This window comes from Myodes glareolus, chromosome 25 (assembly GCF_982192425.1).
Source record: "Myodes glareolus chromosome 25, mMyoGla1.1, whole genome shotgun sequence".
NCBI classification, from domain to species: Eukaryota; Metazoa; Chordata; class Mammalia; order Rodentia; family Cricetidae; genus Myodes; species Myodes glareolus.
The window spans coordinates 10,913,394-10,935,630 of record NC_142050.1 but is presented as its reverse complement, the minus strand read 5'-3'; the positions used below and the strand labels follow the sequence as shown (position 1 = coordinate 10,935,630).

At 36.6% G+C, this 22,237-nt stretch overlaps 1 protein-coding gene across 1 annotated transcript in view; it reads left to right on the top strand.

The window, feature by feature from the left end:
* Thsd7a (thrombospondin type 1 domain containing 7A) overlaps window positions 1-22,237 on the top strand; it is a 411,960-nt gene that overhangs the window by 172,587 nt on the left and 217,136 nt on the right. The window contains exon 2 of the mRNA XM_048448971.3: window positions 16,146-16,977. Coding sequence (XP_048304928.3) covers window positions 16,146-16,977 — 832 coding nt within the window. The remainder of the gene's footprint in view (window positions 1-16,145; window positions 16,978-22,237) is intronic.

Sequence of the window (22,237 nt, the reverse complement as noted above, 5' to 3'; positions counted from 1 at the left end):
GTCTTTGCCTCTGCTTCCATCGGTTGCTAGATTAAGGTGATATTTAAGATATTCATCAGTCTAACTACAGGGAAAGGCTAGTTTGGGCCTCCTCTCCTCTATTGCTTAGGGTCTTAGCTGGGGTCATCCTTGTGGATTCCTGGGAATTTCTCTAGAGCAAGGTTTCTTGCTAACCCCATAATGACTCCCTCAATCAAGATATCTCTTTCCTTGCTCTCATCTCTGTCCTTCCTCCATTTCAACTATCCCATTCCTTCAAGATCTTCTTGACCCTCGCTTTCATTCCTCCTCTTCCCCTTCCATGCTTCCTTCTCCCCCTCCCCATTGGTATATGCTCACTCATAAGTGGATACTAGATATAAACAATATTTATTGAGCCTATAGTTCATGATCCTAGAGAAGCTAAGTAACAAGGTGAACTGTAAGACTAGCATATATTGATCCACCTGGAAAATTGAAACAGACAAGATTGCCTTAGAGTCTTCAGAACAATATTTAAAGAAAATGATTATGAAAAAAATGCCTGGTATAGAAACATGTAATCAAACAATTAAGGTTCAAAAATATCTTTGAGAGCAAAGGTCTTATCAACTGTCAGAGATTGAACTAGCATGCACATGGCCGACATGTGTCTACATCTGGTCCTCTGTGTATATATTATAGCTTCCAGGTTAGTGTTTTTATGGGACTTTTGAGTGAGCAAATATGCGAGTCTCTGATTCTTGTGTCCTCTCTTGAGCTCTTTTCTTTCAGCTGATTTGTCTTGTCCAAATTTGATGTGACAGTTTTTCATTTTATCTTATTACATTTATTTTTTTATCTCTTAGAAGCCTTTTCTTTTCTAATGAGAGATAGAAAGAAAATAGATCTGGATGTGAGGAGAGGTGGAATGAAATGTGAGGAGTAGATGGAGAAAAAAACATAAGAACGATATACTATGTGGAAAAAAACTGGAACTTAATCTCTCACTCATCAGCACTTGAATAGTCATTCTGAGGCTTACTATTATTTATTACAACTGTTTGACAGAAGACTCAGGTTTCTTACAGGTTAGCTCTAAAAATAAAAGAAAAAAAAAGAAAAAAAAAGAAAACTTTTTTCCTCTGCATATCCTGGATTTTTGGGATCCAGTCTGTTTGGATACTCACCTTCCTGGACCTGGAGGGAGGGGGAAGAAGCTTGAACTTCCCACAGGGCAGGAAACCCTGACTGCCCTTAGGGATGGAGAGGGAGGAGCAGGGGGAGTGGGAGGAGTGGGAGGGTGTTGGGAGGAGGGGCAGAAATGGAAACTTTTATAATTTAATAAACTTTGAAAAAAAATAAATAAATTAACCTATTTCTATTATTCTATGTATCACCACATAACCTGTAGTTTATCTTACTCCTCCAGCAGCTGCTGACGTCTCCCTGACTCTGCTATTTTTTCTCCCTTTACCTTTATAAGGACTTCCCACCTGTCTATATTCTGCCTGGCTAGTGGACAAACCAGCTTCTTTATTAAGCAATGACAACAAACAAACCCCAGCATACAGAGGAGGCATCCCAAACCAGGTCCTAAGTAAAGTTGTAAATGGTTAATGTTTTATTACAAAAATATTTTTAAAAATATAGGTTAAGGTAAAATAAGTATAAAATAGTTGGAAAGATCATTATTAAAATAAAGATGAACTAATTGTGGGCTCAAATAACAGAATACATGTAAAACATTTAATACAGTGTCTTCATAAAGTGATATTAAAAAGCTGATCTATTGTGATAATTAACAAATGTGAATATTTTACTGAAAGCTATAATATTCCTTAACATATTTCTTTGTTAATTAAAGTATTTGCATTCAAATATTTAACATAATATCTATGTGTTAGTTTTCCTTCCATCTTATAAATTAACCTAGTGCTTAATCTTATAAAATTGGCTTCACTTTTACCCAGGATAGAAATATTAATCTAAGTTCTAACAGATATTTCCAAGTCACTAATGATGCAAATCATTACTTGAAACTCTACATTTAATTTTCTGGTAACATGAAATTTAGAAAGATTAATTTGGTCCAGCCAATCTAATTGCACATTCAGATAATATAAAATTTGCATCTACAAACACTAATTTATCTACCAGATAACATGCTGAAAATTTAACATGTTGGATACTTTAATCTTTTACTTTTCTATTCTTAAAATTTATAGCACTTGGGTATAGAAATGATGTAAATACTATAAAAATATACAGCGCTGCATATAGCTATTGATTAAGATAATCACAAAAGTTATACCACTCCATTTTTTTAAGTCTGAAGAGTCAGTCTCGACAAAGCTTCTATGTTTTCTTCTTAGCAGTTCTTTCTAATAAAGGAATCCCTACTCCAATATCCAAAATGAAAAAAATTTTATTCATTTATATTTTTTTACTCCTTATCTTTACTAATTGGTATATAACTTTAGAGGGAAATTTGTCCTGCTTTATAGGACTGATTTACTATATGAAAATAAATACCAAAATTTAATAAGTTTTAAACACAGTAAATGAGTTTTATAATATGAAATGTAACAGCTATGTAGACATTTGCTAACTCAAGTGTGGGTTAAAATATTCTGAAGAAGTGAATAATAAATATGTTTCTCCATGTAATGAAAACATCATAAAAGTCCAAGGGCACTCATCTACACTTTATTTTTATGTTCTCTTCTGTGAAAATCATAGCTACAATTTAAAATTACAGGATAAAACTGTGTTGCAGTTCTTCAGATATGCAATTGACAAAGGGACATCATCAGAAGATGAAGTTAGGACACATTATTTCTAATGAGTACCTACTTATTATAACGGGCGCTAAAAGTGAGATGATGTTGTTGATGGTGTATTTGAGTTACTTTTTCACTCTTCCTGTGTTTAATAAGACAAAGAAGTGCTTTTCAATATACAATTAAACTTCTCTTTTTGCTTGAAAAGGTCTCAAAGAAATTGCTTTTAGGTTTAGGAAATGTTAGAATTCACTAAGGCTTCAATCTTGGTAGTAATTCTCCAGAAACTTGTACATGTGTTTCAAGAAAGCTTTTCTAGATTTCGAAGGATTATAAATATGAATGTAAAGTTTGGCCTAGTGTTTACTGAAGTCATATATATATGCATATATATATATATTTATAGTCAAAGTATATATAAAATCTACTACTATGTTAACATTTAATTATATTTGCTTGAATAATTCATAAGTTCTATGATTCAGGTTATTACATTATCACTACCACTTCCCATATTCAGAATGGATTCAACATACCAAACTGAAGTTATGTAACTACCAGACAAAAATTTCCTGTATTGTCCTCCCCTAAAGCCGCAGTCTCCTCCATTTTGCCTTATTTTCTATGGATTTTAGGTTGTGCATATATGTGGATTCACATAAAATTTACCATGTTGAAAGTAAATATTATCAAGCTCTGAATAACATTTCCTTTAAGCCATTACTGGAAGACACCTTTAGGATAATCAAGTACCTTCCATTGTCTTCTCAAAGTTCCTTTCATGATAAATTCTTCTTACTACCCAATTCTAACATGATACTTTTATTCCTTATATTTTTGCTTACCATAACAAAGTCCCTATAGGCATTATATTCTGTCAGTGTTAATTACTATGTATGGACATGATGTGACAACATTATTCTCATTACATCTGTATGTAGTAGCCATGGTTTCTTTCAACAATGGGGCAGCAATATTCTGTCAGCCAAGTTGACTTCTATTGCAGATATTGTTTTGCTTTTGTGACTACAGTGCTTTTACTAGCGTATGACTTGTAGGACAACTGAATGCTGGCTTTATACTCCATGTGTGTACAGTATCACTTCTTTAAAAAGAACATATGTGAGAGTAAAAAAGGTGGCAAGGGATAGTTACAGTGAAAAATCACTAGTATTTCTACACATTTCATTACCTAAAAGCAGATATCTTAATTTCAATAGTTATGTAGCATACTAAAGAGTTAGGTTCAGAAAAAACAAGTGCATGATTGAAGAAATTTATCCTGGACACAGTGAGACAATATAATATTATGCTTTACTATTAAAGTATATGTACATGGATTCAAATCAAAGGTCTGCCTGGGGAGTTGGTTCAGTCAGTAAACTGCTTACTGTGTAAGCATAAAGGCCCCAGTTATCACTAACACTCAGATGTATATCAGGAACAACAGTGCAGGGAGGAAGATCCCTGGGAATCATTGGTCAGCCAGCCCCTTTAAATCAGTTAGCTTCATATTCAGTGGTAGATTTCACCTCAAAAAATTGCATGGGTGCATACTCACACACATACGCACACAGATAGTGAAATATTATTGACATTAAGTCCATAATTTCCCATTAACCACATTGGGAATACCCAAATCTCAAATTCTGTAATGTTAGAAGACCGCTCTGGGGGGAAAACCCATATTTACAAAACTTGAGCTGGTCACCAATTTAAAAGTGAGACTATAATTTGTTTGACTTAAAATGCATAACAAAGGTATCTGAATGATGAAAGGAACAGGTACATCAGCAACTTCCTATGTGTCACTTCAAGAAAATTGAGCAGTGAGCAATAGGAGCTGTGATGGCAGACTTGACAGACTACATAATCATCTAGTGAACAAACATACATGTCTCTAAGGAAGTTTCTTCACTGAGTGAGTGAGGTAGGAAAACGCATAATCAATATAGTCAGTTCTATTCCATGGCCTGCAGTTTATACTAAATATAAGGGAAAGAGCTATTTAAGCACCAGAAGGTGTGGCTTTCTAGTTCCTGGTTGTTGACCAGAGGCTTTGTGTTTCTGCTGCCAAGCCTTCCAACTATGATGGACAATACCCTGAAAGTGTGGGCCACAAAAAACCATTCCTGCCTTAAGTTGTTTTTGTTGGGTGTTTTGTCCCAGAAACAAGACAAGTAACTAGTAGACAAGTCAAAGACCAAATGCTTAGCTCTTCTGCCTTAGGAAGTGACAGTTCTACAATGCCTTTTATAAAGCCTTCCAGAAAGTTTATAGAGTCAAAACCAGTCATCAATAGTGGACAAATTGATTGCACATGACTGTATTGATTTATCATTAATCATCTTCTGTCTTTCTCTGTGCCTTATTCCATCCCAATAGAACTCTTAAAATAAGCTATGAACATGCAGTCCTTCGTTTCAAGTTCTACTTTCAATAGACATAAGAAAACACATGCTCTTAAAATTTGATTGATAATCACTCTTCTATTAGGAATTTGTGCTGTGAATACTCATAATTCTTTTAAATTTTTTATTTAAAATAGATTTTTCTCACACAATTCACTGACCAGTTTCCTCACATTCCACTGCTCTCAGCTCCCCCCTGCCTCCTTGCAACTCCTTTTTCTCCTACATCCACTTTCCCTCTATTTCCTTTTCAGAAATGAGCAAGTCTCCAAGAGTCAACAACAAAACAGGACAAAACAAGACACAAAAACATAAGACAAAAACCCTCATATCAAGGCTAGACAAGGAGACCCAATAGGAGGAAAGGCTTCCAAGAGCAGGCAAAAGAGTCAGAGATACATCCACTCCCACTGTAGGAGTTCCAAAAAGCACCAAGCTAACAGCCATAACATATATGCAGAGGATATCATGTAGACCCATGCAGGCTTTGTATTTTCTTCTTGAGTCTCTGTGAGATCATGTGAGCCCTGCTTAGTTGATTCAGTGAGTCATGTTCTCCTGGTATCCTCTGCCCCCTCTGATGCCTATAATCTTTACTCCTGTCTTCTGTGGGGTCTTCCAACTATGAGGGGAAGGACATGATAAAGATCTCAAATTTAGACTCCCTCTTTAAGTAATCTTTGGCTATGGGTCTTTGTACCCATAGCATCTGATGTAGAAGGAAGCCTCTCTGATAATAATCTGTCAAGGCACTAATGTATGAGTATAGCAGGGTAACATTAGGAATCATTTCATTGATTTTATTTTCCTGTAGTGGTTAGTTCTACCCTAGGTATCTGTACTATCTAGTCCAGGATTTTTGCCCATTCAGACATTGTATGATATGAGCTCTGTCTCATGATGTGGGCTAAACCAAACATTAATTGGCCACTCCCACAAGTTCTGGCCCATAATTGCAAGGCAGAATGAAGGTTGAAAGGTTTATGACTGGGTTGGGAACTAAAATGTAGGGTGAAGGCAGACACCAGCTTGATGTATCTCTGTAGGCGTTGCCGTTCCACACCACCCACCTCCCACGAGTTCCATATTGTCCTAGGGGTTAAAACACAAGACGCACACACAGATACAGAGTTCGAGTCATCCTCAAGAAGAGAATACCCAATTTATTCAACTTAATCCAGGGTTAAATACTTTTGGTCCCAGTAAAGGAAAAACTCCTCCCACCCAGAGAGGGCTGAAAAAACTGGCGCCTGTGAGAGCTTCTCCTCAGGCAGGTGGTTGAGGGTGCAAGGCAGTATCAGACAGGTAAGATGGGCCTTGGCGCCTGAGTTTCTCCAGGCAGGTTGAGAAATTACCATTTTAAAGCCCTACACTATTATACCAGGCTGTAGCACAAGCAAGCACAGAACTTAGCAGAAAGCTTAGCTGGTTAGCGTAAACATTACTTGCATCCTGTGTTTTGGCCTCGAGGAACAGGGAAGACAGGGCCTCACATATCTACATTCAGAGAGCTCTGTGGGTGTGGTCCCCAGTACAAGCGCTCCTATTGTGAGTATTCAGAGAGCAACCTTCTGGCTTAACATCAACCTTGGTTGTTTAAGGATCTTGATGAGACCCCTGTCTTGGTCAACAAATCAACCAAATGAAAATCAGTCACATTTCTGGAAGCCTTGTTACAAAAGATGTCTAGTACACACTCTGTATCCTCCATTATTAAGAGGAATCACTAGGATCACTCTCATAGATTCAGGAAGTATCTGCTGCATTAAGTTTCTACAAAATTTAAAATTCTTTTGATTTGAAGAACCCATCCATGGCAGAAATTCAGTACTTACAGGTACTCCGTCCTTGGGATAATGTATAACTTATAAAAGGAATGCTTTCTTTGAGGCCCTATTGACTTTATTCCTTTCAGCTTCATGTCAGGCTACTAAATTTAGAAATGCAGCTTTCTCTGAGGCAATTATAACTAAATATGCTCAATTTTATATGTGTTGAAGTTTTTCATGCTTTAACAACAGTGCGAAGAAAACTTATTTCCAATGATTACAGCATTTATCAGATTTGATCTTGCTAACTTAAACCAACTCCCTCAAAAGGCATATGTTGGCGATGAATAGATTTCATATCACTGGAGGATATGTAATTGCATCAGTTTAAACAGAAGAAGGTTTGAGGAGCTTATGACTTTATATTTTCCCCAAGTCTATCAAGCTTAAACATGCCATTCAGAATGACACAATCTTTGCTCACATCTAACACTGGATGTAAAGTTCAAGTGAGATTATATATATATATATATGATTCACTATATAATGACCAATAATAGATAAAGTATAGCAGCAAATTAGGATATATTAATGTAATCAAGCTATTCTGTATTTAAGGCTAAAAATTAAAGTTTCCATTACTATCTTTGTATATGCTTGTGAAGTTTTATACAAGTAAAAATACTAGAACAATTGAAAGCTTTTACATGCTCCATAAATTCCAAGTAAGGCTAAGATATATTTCTACAAATAAATATGAAAAGATAAGAGTCGTTATGTATTTTCACAAATCTCTATATGTTAAAATATACCATCAAGTAAATTATGAGACTACAAATGCATAAGCTATTGGAAAATATGTCAGTCAACTTAGTGAATAATTTGGGAGCCAGAAGATAACTTATTAACTGTTAGATGTTCACTTGAGCCGTGGTGGATTTGTGTGTATCATTCCACAGAAAACGCTTATTATAAGCATTTATTTGGGTGCCGTAATGTGTTGACGTTCTATATATTTTATTGAAAAAATAAATTTGGCAACATAAATTTGAAATCTTCAGAGTTGTCAAATGCTTTGAACTCTTGTTTGCTTTAATGGAGACTAGTCTTATAAAATTATTGTTGCTTTGGCCAGGCATAAGGATGAATTCTTATAATAAAAGGAAATGGAAGTAGAGGCAAGAAGTGTGTTTAAAATGTTGTCACACCAAAACGTGACTCTGTTTTTGTGTGAGAAAACAGTGTTTCTTTCTAATAATGATATTTCAGTTATCATGAGATAGTGGGAGTAAATGACTTGATTCATTTTATAAAAATGAAAGCTAGGACCCAAAAGACTGAGTAATTTTCTCAAAAAGTACCAAGCATGAGATAGGTCCTAAAAATAGGTTATTATATTTAGCAATTGTTAAAAGGCTCTCCTAGTTACTGGTTTTCTCCCCTTTTCTCATCAGATTTAAAGTGTGTTCCAATTTTGAACACTTAATTTGATACTCTTATAATTTTATGAAAGTTTAATTACTTACTGAGATGAAAGCACATTTGACTTTCACAGTAATCGCTCCTCATCCACCAAACTGATTTGTCATTTGAGAGTTATACTCTAAATTAAATTTAATTAAATTAAAATTCAAGTCAAAGGAGCCTTTCAATCTCCTTTTATTTTTATTTAAAAAGGAAATGTTCCTATTTGAAGTTGGTAAATATTGAAGCAGTGTGTCATACTTGTGTGTTATTCAGTAAGTACGAATAGATCTGTGCAAAGCATGTACATCAACAAAATCAACGAAAATGCTTTATGGTAGCTTGTGGGTTTTTTTGTTTGTTTGTTTGTTTGTTGAAAATACAGTTTTCTCTCATGCAAGACATGTCAACTACACTTTTCCCTCCCTCCACTCTTCCCAATCCCCTGCATCTCTCCTTTACCCTGAATATACTCTCTTTCCACTTTCCTTCAGAAAAGAGTAGGTCTCCAAGAGACAACAGCCAAAGTGACAAAACAAGATATAATGAGACCAGGCAAAAGTCCTCATCTCAAGGCTGGAAACGGCAACCCAACAGGAGGACTAGAGTCTTGAAAGCAACCAAAAGAAATAGAGACGTATCTGCTTTCACTATGAGAAATCCCACAAAAACACAGAGCTAACAGCCATGGCAAATATACGGAGGATCTGCGTTTTTTAGGCTATGAAAATATTTCAAGGCAGACAATTTAAGCACAAATGACCATTTTTTTCACAGAAAAACTTCTTGGCATAATAAATGAGCACAGGACAAGCAAGACTGTTTCTGTGCTGAAGAAGATATTGACAGCTTCACGGGCTCTCTGGAGATACATTATACAAAGGATTGAAATGAAATAAACCACATGCAGACAGTAGGCAAAAATAAACATATAACTACCACAGCAGTAATCCATATTTGAAGCAACAGCTATTGAGAGGTGAGGAGAATATCCTCATAAACTGCCATAAAAAGGGCTAAATGGAACATTTTCAGGGGCATTTTCAACATGTTGAAAAGCTGAAAATTGAGTATTATATAAGCATAGATTAGGCATAACTGTGGAAAATCAAAGAATCAAGGAGACTGAAGGAATGAGAATAGTCAAGTGTGTGCATATGCATTGAAATAAAATTATTTTTATATAATCCTGTAAAGTACAAAGGCTGGTTATAAAACAACTTATCCTAATTTCAAATAGATATTTAGATACAAAATTAATTGTCCTGTAGGTTGACAACAAGATGTGAAGTTAATTTAGGGTAGCTGAAGACTTCTCTGCCATATAGCAGAAATTTCTAATATTTTTACATACTTTGCTGTAGTACAAACAAATGGATAGATTTTTACTATCTGTGAATTTTAAAATGTAGTATCTTATAGCTAACAGGACAGGGCAGCCAGTCTATAACAAAGCTCTGTAAATGCTCCTTGACCTTGTGGTAAGCAGGATGTGCTATTCTGGAACCAATTTCAGGAGGGAAAACATATTGTTCCATTTGAGAGATGCAGATGTATTTAGCCAAACAAGAACCTGGCTCATTTAAGAGTTTTATAGCAAACAAGGATGGAGAGTAGTTTGCATAATTTTCTAATGTTCCTTTAATAGTGTTTATCTTTTATAAGGCTCTTTGGAACAGCTGTTGGCCACCTGTCAATAATGTGGCCTTTTATAGACTCAACCTTTTATTGTTCTCATGCCCTTCACATATAAAATCAAGAGTCTTAGGAGAAATGAGTGTACAACTTGGCAAAAAAACCCACCAATTTTAAATTTAGAAGTTCATCTTTTGTCAACTGAAGTAAAGAGAGAATTTTGAATTGCATGAAGAAACTAAGTGTATTATACAAATCTCCTTAGTAAAGATAGGCTCTTGTTTTAGCCACATATTTTCAAAGTTGGTATAGAGTTGTATTTTAAATACTAGCTACATGGAAACTAAGCCAAGAAACATTCACTTAATGCTTTTTATCTTAGTCATATTTAATTTTACATGCATTCTATTTGAAAATATTTGTTTTGTAAGTATTAATGACATAAATGTTTTGGGCATACAAACAGTTGTTTTAATTTATTTCTGGTAGAATAAGACATCCAATGTTTCTGTTCATATTTGCATAAAATCTGTCAAGCTCAGTGTTTTTACACATATTTATTGACCTACATCCTAGACAGATTTTTGTGTGATAGCGAATAAACACAGTCCTACAAATCTGTACACAGAAATACATTTCTATTCATAAAGTGATAGTATCCAAGCCCGAAAGGAGAAAGCTCTTTATTATTCTTCAATCCAATTAGATTCCAGCTTCCTAAAATTATCATGAACAGGAATAAATGAGGCAGGTTTCAAACCATGGGAAATTATTACTGATCTTGTTAGATATTATGCACAAACCCCACCTCCTTTCTACCTCTTCTCAATCATTGTAATGTAAACTGTGGGGCTGAATCTTAACATTTTCACAGAGATATTTGATGCCACATGTTACTTTCTCAGATCATGCTTGGCAGTGGACTTTTTGTTTCCCTTAATAGAATTTGCATACTGTGTTGTCAAGCTGTATTTTAAACCATGTGTGCTCTCAGAAACAGAGTAGCTAATTGGGTTAACTATGCTTGGTTGTCAAGAGCAATTTTAGATATGGTCTTCATTCTAGTCAGGGTGTGATTATTTCAAGACTGCTTGGAGGGCATAAATAGACAGACATTCATCGGGTATACTGGGCCAAAAATCTGATCTTTCATGAGTGTATTTAATTGGACACACATGCAATACCCAAGGTGCAATGAAAAGATAAGATAGCCGTTGGAGTTTGCGAGGCACATGAGTTCTTTCAATAATGATTGTAATGCCACCTCTGCTTTTGCAATTACTCTCATGCATGCTTTTCTTTGGTATCTTTATAGATCTCTGTTGCATTTTTGTGGGATTTAGTTCTTGGAGTGAGTATATGTGAAAATGTACAGGCTGTCTATAAGGAGTCTGTAAGAATCTGTGCTCACATTATTAGAGCTGAAGGTGAACTATACTTGCATTCATAATGTATCCTTTTGTCTAGTGATTGAAGTATCTTGAGAGATTCTTATTAGCCTTTGGTAGAAAATCGTGTAGAGTTCTCTTGAGCTCCATCTCTTTATCTGTTGAACTGACAGCAATCATGTAATGTCTTCAGTATTATTATCTGCCAGTCAACTCCTCTCTTTATAAACAAAGTAATTGAGGGTATTCACACAAGCGTAAACCAGGAAATTAAAAGATACAAACTATGGAACAAGTTAGTCCATTAAATTAGTTGCAGTGCAAATTTTATACACATAAAAATACAATCAAACATATGTGAAAGATGGCCCACATATATGTATGATATTCAGTACATTCAAAAAAGATAAATATACAGCATAAACTTACGCAAGTATCCTTATGTACCTACTATAGGACCACATACAATGAATATGTAAAATGGGAAATATTTAAAATCAAAATTTTAAAGTTTAAACAAATGGTATCAAAATAAAAATATTCTCACTTTTCTAGTAAGATGGATATATATTAATGGCTGATGTCATGTGTTTCTATGCATCAAAGCATCAAATAGAAAGTTTTTAAAGTCAGTTATTAAAGAAATGTTGTTACTGACTGTTGTCTGATTGATTTAGACTAACATTGAGTGATAGAGATCCCTCTTAGAAGCTGAAACATTCACTCTTGGATGTTAGAAGGAGATAATGCAATTCGTGAAAGTAATAAACCATGATCTAAAAGCTCAGAATGTTATAATACTCACAGGACCTATGTTCATCTTTTTAGAAGCTTTTTTTATTGAAAAAAGTTATATAATAGACTTTGATTATGTTTTCCCATCCCCCAATTCACCTTCAACCACCCCACCTACCTACCCAATTTTCCATTCTACCCCACACCAAACAGCCAAAGACAACAGCAAAACTAAGAAGCCCACACAAAAAAAAACCCTGCAGAAGTACAAAAAGCAAAACTCATAATAAACAAGCTAAAACCTAAATGACAAAAAAAGTATCCAAACAAAGCAAGAAAAGAAAAAAAGTGTAAAATGACACTTACATAATTTTGTGTTTGTCAAATACTCCCAAGCATTGGCCCTTACTTGAAGGCCCTCCGTGAGACTCCATTGGAGAAAACTGATTTTTTCCTTTGCATTGGATATCAGTTGGAGATAGTTTTTTATGTGCGGGAGCCTGTATTTACTGTCTCTGTGCTCAAATCATGTGGCTTGTGGTGTTTCCAACTAATTGATCACAACCAGTTACATATTTCTTTGTTCCTTCTCCACTTCCACTGATTCACTTGACCAGCTCAAAACAACAGATATAATTTAATAATTAAAAAATGGGGAAATTCACGCTACCGGAGTAAAAGATCCAAAGTCCAAATGGGTCAGGCGAGCACCGCGCAGAGAGCAAGCAACTTTCTACCCCTGTTGTCCAGTTGTGGGTTATCCATGCAAGAAGAAACTTCTCTTATGAGGGCTGAGTGATGCACTGATCTAGGGGTATAGCAGTATGTCATTAAGAGTTATTTTGTTGCTATGTTCCTTTAGCAGAATAATAGTATTCAAATGTTTTTGGAATAACCAACTTCTTACTAATTGTATGTAAGGGCCATCCCGTTATAACAGGCTGCTTGTTCATCCCAGCTGTCAAAAGTAATCACACAGAAACCATATTATTTAGATTACTGTTGGCCCATTAGCTCTAGCTTCTTATTTGCTAACTTTTACATATTAATTTAACCCATCTGCATTAACCTGTGCATCACCATGAGTTTGTGGCCTATCAGCACATCTGTCTCTGGCAGTGGCTCCATGGCTTCTCCTTGACTCCACCCTTCTTTCTCCCAGCATTCAGTTTAGTTGTCCCTGCCTAGCTAAGTTCTACCCTGCTATAGGTCCAAAGCAGTCCTTTATTAGCCAATGGTATTCACAGCATATAGAGAGGAATCCCACATCACCATTCCATGGGAACAAATACTTGACAGTGCTAAAGTTGCCAAGAACCTGAGACTACACAGGTCATTGGCTTTGGAGAAAACTTACTATTATTATTCTATTCAAGGAACATTTTATGCAACCTACAAACAAAGGCTAGCAAGAGAAAACTGTCTTCTAAGGAGCAGGCTGCATGTTGGGCAGAGAAGTCTAGGGATATAGCTGGACAGACTTTAAAGTGATTCAGATGTTTCTGAGTCATCCACCTATAACAATATTAGTAACCCCAATGAACTCACTGGTTCACCAAATGAGAGTTGAGTGGAACTATTTTTTGGTATACCATCGGTGCCCTATGTAACATGAATAAGTTTTTATTCATGTTCCCTCATGAAATAAGGCACACAAAGTTATCTAACCAGTCTTTAGAGTAGAGCCAACACTATGAACATTTCCAGTAAAATTCTTCTTTTGACTTTCTTCTAGGAATAAAATGCTAAACACTGACAAATCAGTCTAAACTCATAAATAATGTTAAGGATGGAAAATTATAGTACATCAAGAAATTCTCTTGGATTGCTTTTGGATTTAGATTCTGAGTTAACACCTATGCCTTAACATACCAATTGAGCAGCACATCATTTAGTCTTGAGTCTAATATAAATATATCTTTCTGTGAGGTGTTTATGATGGGAAAGGGGGTAACAGTTTTGTTCAAATATAATGGGCAGAGGAAACTAAAACTAAAGCTATATGGAATTAATTCTAAAATCTCATACATGTTGCAAAGTTTTCTTATTGAGGTGGATCTTAAGTTTTATGATTCTCAAATGTAATAATTTAAAATCTGTAAGAAGACATAACAAGACCAGTGAAAAAATATACAAAGACAAAGTAAAATTAGGATTAAAATATCCTTAGGTACTATATGTTAACACTTTTACCAAATTCACTGTCTTTTTCGTTAATAAAATATTTCTAAACATTAACATCCTAGGAATACTATTTCTAAAAATATAAGTCTAATACAATTTTATATATTATTTTCATAAAATAATATTTTGGATATAACAAATATATAGTACTATTTTAAATGAAAAGATGATTAGTTAACCCAATATTTCAGATAAGCCTTGATCTTCTATTTACAACTTAATTGTGACACTTGAAAGTAATCCAACACATCTTTTTTGTTAAATAAAATTAGATACTATAAATGCATTCCTTGTATTTCTTCTTGTGTAGATTGATGGTTGTTTTCTACAGAGGAAAGCACCTAAATCTAAGTCTCTAAATTTTGGCTTTATCAGAGCCCAAGTGTCAGAAGAACTGTACCTAAACTCCATTGGTTCTATTCAAGATGCAAATTGGGCAAATCAGCTCTTTTTCATGTCCAGTTTTTCTGAGCCACAAAATAAGTCCTTTGGCCTAGTTTAAAACTTTTTTTTTCTTCTTCAACATCTTGCAGACAAAACCTTATGCATAATGTACACATGAATAAAAATAAATGTGAAGCCAGACTTTCTTTTATGGAAGCAAGACTGTGGGAAGAGGGCAGCAGCCGTGTGTGTGTGTGTGTGTGTGTGTGTGTGTGTGTGTCTGACTGTCTGTCTGTCTGACAGATTATCTGTCTGTCTGACAGACTGACAGACTATCTGTCTGTCTTTGGGATATCTCTGTCTGTCTATAGCCATCTCATGGCACTTACATCTTCAGGACTTGTTGGTGACAATCAGGGGTCATCAAATAAGTGTTTATCTTCAAGACAACACATTGAAAATCATGCAATTATGTGATCTTTGTGTTTATTTGCCATTCTAAAATGTATTCTCATTTTAACACATCAGAATTTGTAAATACCTTCAAAACAGTACAACCTGATTTACAAAGAAATTTATAAGAAATGTAAGACCTCTGTCTCTTTTAAAAAGTGTTTCAGGGTGACAAGCTCCCTTTCATACAGAAACAGTTGACTTGAGTGTCTCATAAAATACCAAGGTAGTTCTATTTAACAAATGAACTGAAAGAACTCAAAGACATTACTCAACAAAGGGTCAGACAATTGGGAAGTTATTTTGTGTTTATCTTAACAGAAATTAATTTCTTTACTCATCTCTGTAGTTCATTGAGGATTTTTTTTTAATTAAAAGACAGCAAATATCTTAGAAAAAAGGTTTTTGATGTCTCAGCTTTAGTTCCTGTAAAGTCCCACTCTGAATTCTATCAGCAACACTGTACACAGCCATTAAACCTCTGCAGTCACAGCCTGTGACAGTCAGAAAGCAGGTGAGGCAGACCAATTTCTTCAAAATAGTTAATTGCCCAGTCAAAGAACGCCTGCAGCAGAAGGCTTTCATGTGGGCTATTTTCTTTACCAGTTACTAAAACAGAGTTCAGGATCTGAGGCAAGAATAATGGGTTTTCGCTGTCACTAGTTTCTGATGCCCTTTATGAGCAACAATCTCTATCTACCTGAAATAAAGGAAATGAATCAAAGCAAACTTTTAGTAATCCCAAAGGGACCCGGAGTGAAATTGCCCCAGCTGTTACCTTATATAGACACCTTGACACAGTTCCCTCTTGTAAAAGTACTCAGGGACGATCATTACTTTCCAGTCGTCTTGTACAGAGACCTACTTTATAAGACGTCGGCAAAGTTAATGTACTGAGTCTAGAGACGTCTTTCTGTAATGGGAATAGCATGTCACTCCCTTCGTGTAGCCCTGCTAACTAACTCTTGTGCTGATTTGTAGGTCCCTGGGGACGGTGTATGGGAGATGACTGTGGACCAGGCGGCATCCAAACCCGGGCTGTGTGGTGTGCTCATGTGGAAGGCTGGACCACGCTGCATACGAACTGCAAGCAGGCTGGGAGACCGAGTAACCAGCAGAACTGTTTCAGGGTGTGTGACTGGCACAAAGAGTTGTACGACTGGAGGCTGGGACCCTGGAATCAGTGTCAGCCTGTGATTTCCAAAAGCCTGGAGAAAACTCGAGAATGTGTGAAGGGAGAGGAAGGCATCCAGGTGAGAGAGATAACCTGCATCCAGAAGGACAAGGACATTCCCGCGGAGGACATCATCTGCGAGTACTTTGAGCCCAAGCCCCTCCTGGAACAGGCCTGCCTCATCCCTTGCCAGCAAGACTGCATCGTGTCTGAGTTCTCAGCCTGGTCCGAGTGCTCCAGGACCTGTGGCAGCGGCCTGCAGCACCGCACTAGGCACGTGGTCGCACCGCCACAGTTTGGAGGCTCCAGCTGTCCCAACCTCACTGAGTTCCAGGTGTGCCAGTCCAACCCTTGCGAGGCAGAGGAGAGCATGTATAGTTTGCAGGTGGGGCCCTGGAGTGACTGCTCAGTGTCACACTCACGGCAAACCAGGCAAGCCAGGCGCCGTGGCAAGAACAAAGAGAGGGAGAGGGAGAGAGGCAAAGCGGTGAAGGACCCCGAGGCCCGTGAGCTCATCAAGAAAAAGAGAAACAGAAACAGGCAAAACAGACAGGAGAACAGATACTGGGACATCCAGATTGGGTATCAGACCAGGGATGTGATGTGCACGAACAAGACTGGGAAAGCTGCGGATCTCAGGTAAACTTTTATTACCAGTATCATCACCTGTCCCCTGTCTGCAGAAAAACAGGACTTCAGACTCACCGTACTGATTCCTGTAGTAAGCACGAGGCAGATATTACCTAGTTCAAGGCTTTTGAGCTTGATTTCATGCTGTCATTTTTCTCTTGTCCACGCATAGGACCCACATTGCTTTAGGATTTCTTCCAAAATGCTGATTCTCGGGCAGGGCTTATGGGGAGGTGGTGTAGCACTTGTCTAGCACACGTGAGGCCCAAAGTTCAGTTCCCAGTACCACAAAGAAAAAGCAAGACAGCTTCTGTATGCCAACTTTTCTCCTACAACAAAAGAAAGTAAAATAACTCAGAGCTTGGAGTATTGGGATTTTGAACACAGATATTTATCTGAGTAAGTTAACAGAGTAAGGCACACTTGTAATCTCTCCAAGTTTATAGCATTTTCAGAATTACCCTATAAACAAAATATGTTCTTAACAAGCACCTGGGGAACCATACCTAAAAATAATAGTCTCCCACATTTCATAAAACAAAGTAACTCTCTCCAGAGAAGAAAACAGGAAGCAGCGGGAAATAAAGAAAGCAGAGGGTATTTAACCAGTAGTGGCTTAGCTTTGAAAGTGTAATTAATTGGCAGCAAGTCCAAGAAGGAAATTATTTGGCAGATTATCCTCTGGTACGTAATGACTACATTATGAAAAGCTACCTCATGTGTGATTCATTTGTTGTGAACACAGTGTTTGGTGAGAATGACAGGAAGGTTATGATTTCTCTAGACTGACTAAATTTTGCTCTTGGATAAGCCAGATCATCTGGGAGTGGCTATCTGGATCATTTGCATAATTGCCTTTTCTGAAATATTTATGAAGCTATGATTTGGACTCAACCAAAGAAATTACAGCATCATCACTCAGAATTTGATATCTTATTTACTATAGAATCAGCATTGGGTTGCATTGCTATCTCCTTTATCATGAAATCTGTTCTCCTGATTAAATACATAAGATAAATTTCCTGTTGTCTCAATGCATATGCCTTTGCAGAGCAGCTGAAGTCTGTGTCTCTTTGCCCCTGGAAATCTTGTGAATGAATACAATTTCCTGTTTACTTTGGAGGTTGGAAACCTGAGTAGGATTGTGTGGCATGCCTACTGTTTTCTCAAATAGCGCACTGTCTTTATTTTTTTTATTCCTCAGTCTCTCTACCTTTACTTCAGCTATTCTTGTTTATTGATTTCATTACTGTGGATTTTCAGATATAGGTAAAAACATCTTGGAAGAGGTTATAGCTTAAATAAATGAGTAAATAAAAATAAATGATTGATTCAGCTAAGACAAAAACTTTCTCCCATAATACTATTGTTCTGGTTGCCTTTTATTTCATTTCCACACTTTATGTTACTGGATACTGACCCTCGGGCTGTGTTTATGCTAGGCCAGCACTCTGCCATTGATCTACGTGCCGTCCTAGCTGTTGTCTTGAATCTATTTGCCACTGTTCTCCTTTTTAAATTCACACAATTCCATTTCATTTCAGCTGCACAAAAAGTTACTCATTGTTCCTCTGTAGCCTCTTCCTAATTCTGTTGACTTTGCTGAGCATTTCTCTTTCCCCACCTCCTTACAGCAGGCTCATTTCATGGAAGTATGTGTATTTGCACTTACACCATTTCATGGATGCATGTGTATTTGTGCTTCCAAACTGTATGCATTTTCAATTCACTCCCTATTTGGTCCTTTTTTCCTAGTGGTCTTTATTCTGATGGTTCCCCAGGCTTCTTCCCTGTAGTAGTACAGTTATCTAAGTTTCTTGGCTCCCATTAAGTAATGGAATGAGCCACTAATGAGCAACTTTGAGCTGACTCCTGCTGTCACTGGGTTAGCATGCTGTAGAGGTTTAATTTAATGTTGAGTACTCGATTAAAAGTGTAATTAGACTACTATCTTCCATTGCATAAAGTCTAATATTCACATCAGTTGTGTAAACAAACAAACATACTTAAAAATGTGGGGATTTTCTGATCAGTCACGTACATCCTTTTAGAATACCACACATGGCTATCCCAGTACAGTGATAGCCGTATAAATATTAGTAGGCTATGAAGTAAAGTAGTGAAATGGCCAACATTTCTCTTCAATAGAAATTATTAGGTTATTAATAAAATTAAGATTCTGGTCAAGATGTGACACAAATCAGGTCTTTTGAATACATTTTCTCCAGACTTCCCACCACTGAATCAAGGAAGCCAGTACAGTAAGGTGTGAACTAGTACAGAGCCACAATCGGGGATTTAGTCGCTGAATTTAAAGTACCTCTCATTGGATCTTTATGATATAAGAGACTAAATAATCATTGAATAAGATTAGCAATATTGCATTCCAGTAGCTAAAATAACTTAGCTAAATAGGCCAGCGATTCATTGGGAACTTCTCTATAGGCCTATAAAGTGTTTCAAATAATTGATGCAGAATTGTAAAAGTTAAAGAAAACACATATATCTTGCATTCAATGAGACCACAGTCAGTAAAGATGGTGGATGCAAATTACATCTCATTTTCTATGACAGTAAGAAAATCACAGTCTCAAATCTCTACTGATCCAGAAGTTTTGCACAGTGTGGTGGTCCAGATGTAGCAGAGATATGAAACTTGAGGAGTCATTGTGTCTTGTCACTTCATGAGCACTTAAAACCTGCAGAGAAGTCTAGAGTCTCATGGGCTGAAGATGTTGTAGAAGTAGTATGCTTTCCTGTAAGAAATCACTCTTCACAATTAGAGATTAACAAAGTCAAAAGCTTTTTAATATAGCATGGCCTGACTCTGGCTAATGCCCAAAGTCAAGTTGGCCTCGAGTGAACTTTACTGACTTTGGCTCATGCATTCCTCATATACTTTCATCCTTTAGTCTTTTGGGTTCAAGTCCAAAGTTATGGTTTGAACATTACAGAGAAGCAAGAGACTGCCAATCTGTCCATGTAGGTGAATGATCAATTTGTGCAGCAAACATACTGTCAGAAATATTTTTTAAGTACCCCATAGTTGTTATCCAGTGTCATCCTGGCCAGCTGGCAGAGTTATGCTTTCTCTGATAAGAGCACAGGGGCCTTAATGGCAAACTAGGACTTAATGGTGGTTGTGACCCAGCATTGCCCACTTGAGTTATCCCTTAGAGGCATGCTCTTTCATATGGGGATGCGCTTAATGGCTGGTTTTAAGTCAGGGTTGTCTCCTTTATGGGGAAGGAGCTCAATTTGAGGTCTATCTTGATGAATAAGCCAAAGCAGAAATTTTTCCAGCAACCCTAGTCTTCAATTGTGGCACCAATTTCTCAGTTTCAAACAAGCCTGAATACCACACTATTTATCATCTAGTCACATTGGAAGTCATGTTCCTTAACCAAATTCTACTTCTTATCATTCAGTATTTTCAAGGCAAGTGTATCAGTGAATCCTCCATAGCATCAAGTTTCTCCTACATTAAAGGGAATGGCATTTCCTTGCTATTTATATGAGGATCTGGGATAGGATTGCTCAAGCATCCTTGCGCTATGTTTAAATAAAGGTAAGCCTGAGCAAGGAAACTCATCATCAGTGAGTCAAGTTGTCAAAGGTTACACATAATTGTTTTAAGAAGAAATTAATTATCAATTCACTTACTTATAATGTTTGATCCATATCCTCCGGGGAACATATATGCCAATGTCATTTTTGCTGGAATATTATGGGACATCTGGATTTCTTCACATATTTAAGCATATTCCCTTTTGAAGTCACTGGATGTGCATGCCAGATTCTGCACAATGGTAAAAACTGAATCAATGGATGAGGTTGTGAGAATCACTTCCCTCAGGAGGACACAAGTTTCTTTCCGTGCAGCCGTGACTGTTAGCCAGACTGGAATAGAAATCTTACTCAGACTAGGAATTGATGGATAGTATGTCGAGCATTTCTCTAGAAAATCAAAAAACATTAAAGAACAATATGGTCCAAAATTGGAAGGGAAGTCAGGGTTCAAACAGAAGCGGGGACATTAAAATGATGTTAGGACAACGCTCTGTGACAGGTGGCCACCTCCCCCCTGCAGTGAACACAGTCCTAATTTGAAACTTCTGTAAGAGCCACTTCAGTCTGGGTTGTTGCTTGCTGAAGTAAAGACTCCCGTCTGCATATTAAGTCACAAGTTTCGGTAATGGCTAGGAAGTGTGCTGTAAGTAAAACAAGACCCATTTAGTGCAAGTACTTGACAGCTTTAGAAAGAACCTTCCAGTTAAATGCACTTTGTTGTGTCACATTTTCTAACAAAGACAATTAGTTGTAATTACAAGCCCGTTGGAAACACGGCCAAAATAGTGGGAAATTCGACTCAAGAGATTCCTGAACGAATAAGAATGAGTTTGGGTTTGAAAAGAATTTTGGTGTTCAAATCAGAGAAGTAGATTTATCCAGTACTGAGAAAGTTCCATAAAACAAAACTTATGTACAAATAAAAAGGTAAATACATAAAAAAACAGAATAATACAATGACATGTAGAAATACTGACACAACGCACTATATATCTCTAATTTCGGTTACTGAGTTCATTCTTATGTGTTAGGAAATAAGCCACAGCATGTCAAATGGCAGGAGGTAATAGTTCTTATCGGACTTTCTGGTTATGTTTGCATAGTCAAGAATTTTGTAACACAACCTCTCTTATCCTTAATTGTTAATCAGAAAGTTATACTGCTGTTCAACAAAATCAGTATCTTTAAGTCTTATTTTACCTTAAAATGCCAGTTGTTAACTGAGCCAGTATTTGTTCCTAGTACTGCTTTCTACAGCAATAATAATAATAAGCTTGAATATAAACTGTACATGGTGCTGGAAGTCTTTAATCTCATTACTCAGGAAGCAGATTGGCTGATGTCTGTGGATTTGAGGCCAGCCTGATCTACATAGAGAGAGTTCAGGATAGCCAAGGCTACATTTAGAAACCCTGTCTCAAAACAGAAAAAAAAGTCAATTAATTAGTTAATTGATTAATTGGTACAAAATAGGTACATAAATGGCTTGACAGTAATCAGAAAACTGGCCAAAACAAGTAGAGAAACTAAGGTAACAGATTACAGGGGAAATTGAGTACAAAGCTGGCAAAATAGATCAGAATATAAAGGAGTTTCTGGAAAAGCTTGGCCACTTGAGTTTGATTGCCCAACCCTACATAAAGATAGAAGGAATAAAACTGACTTATCTCAATTGTCTGTCCTCTGACTTCTATATGAA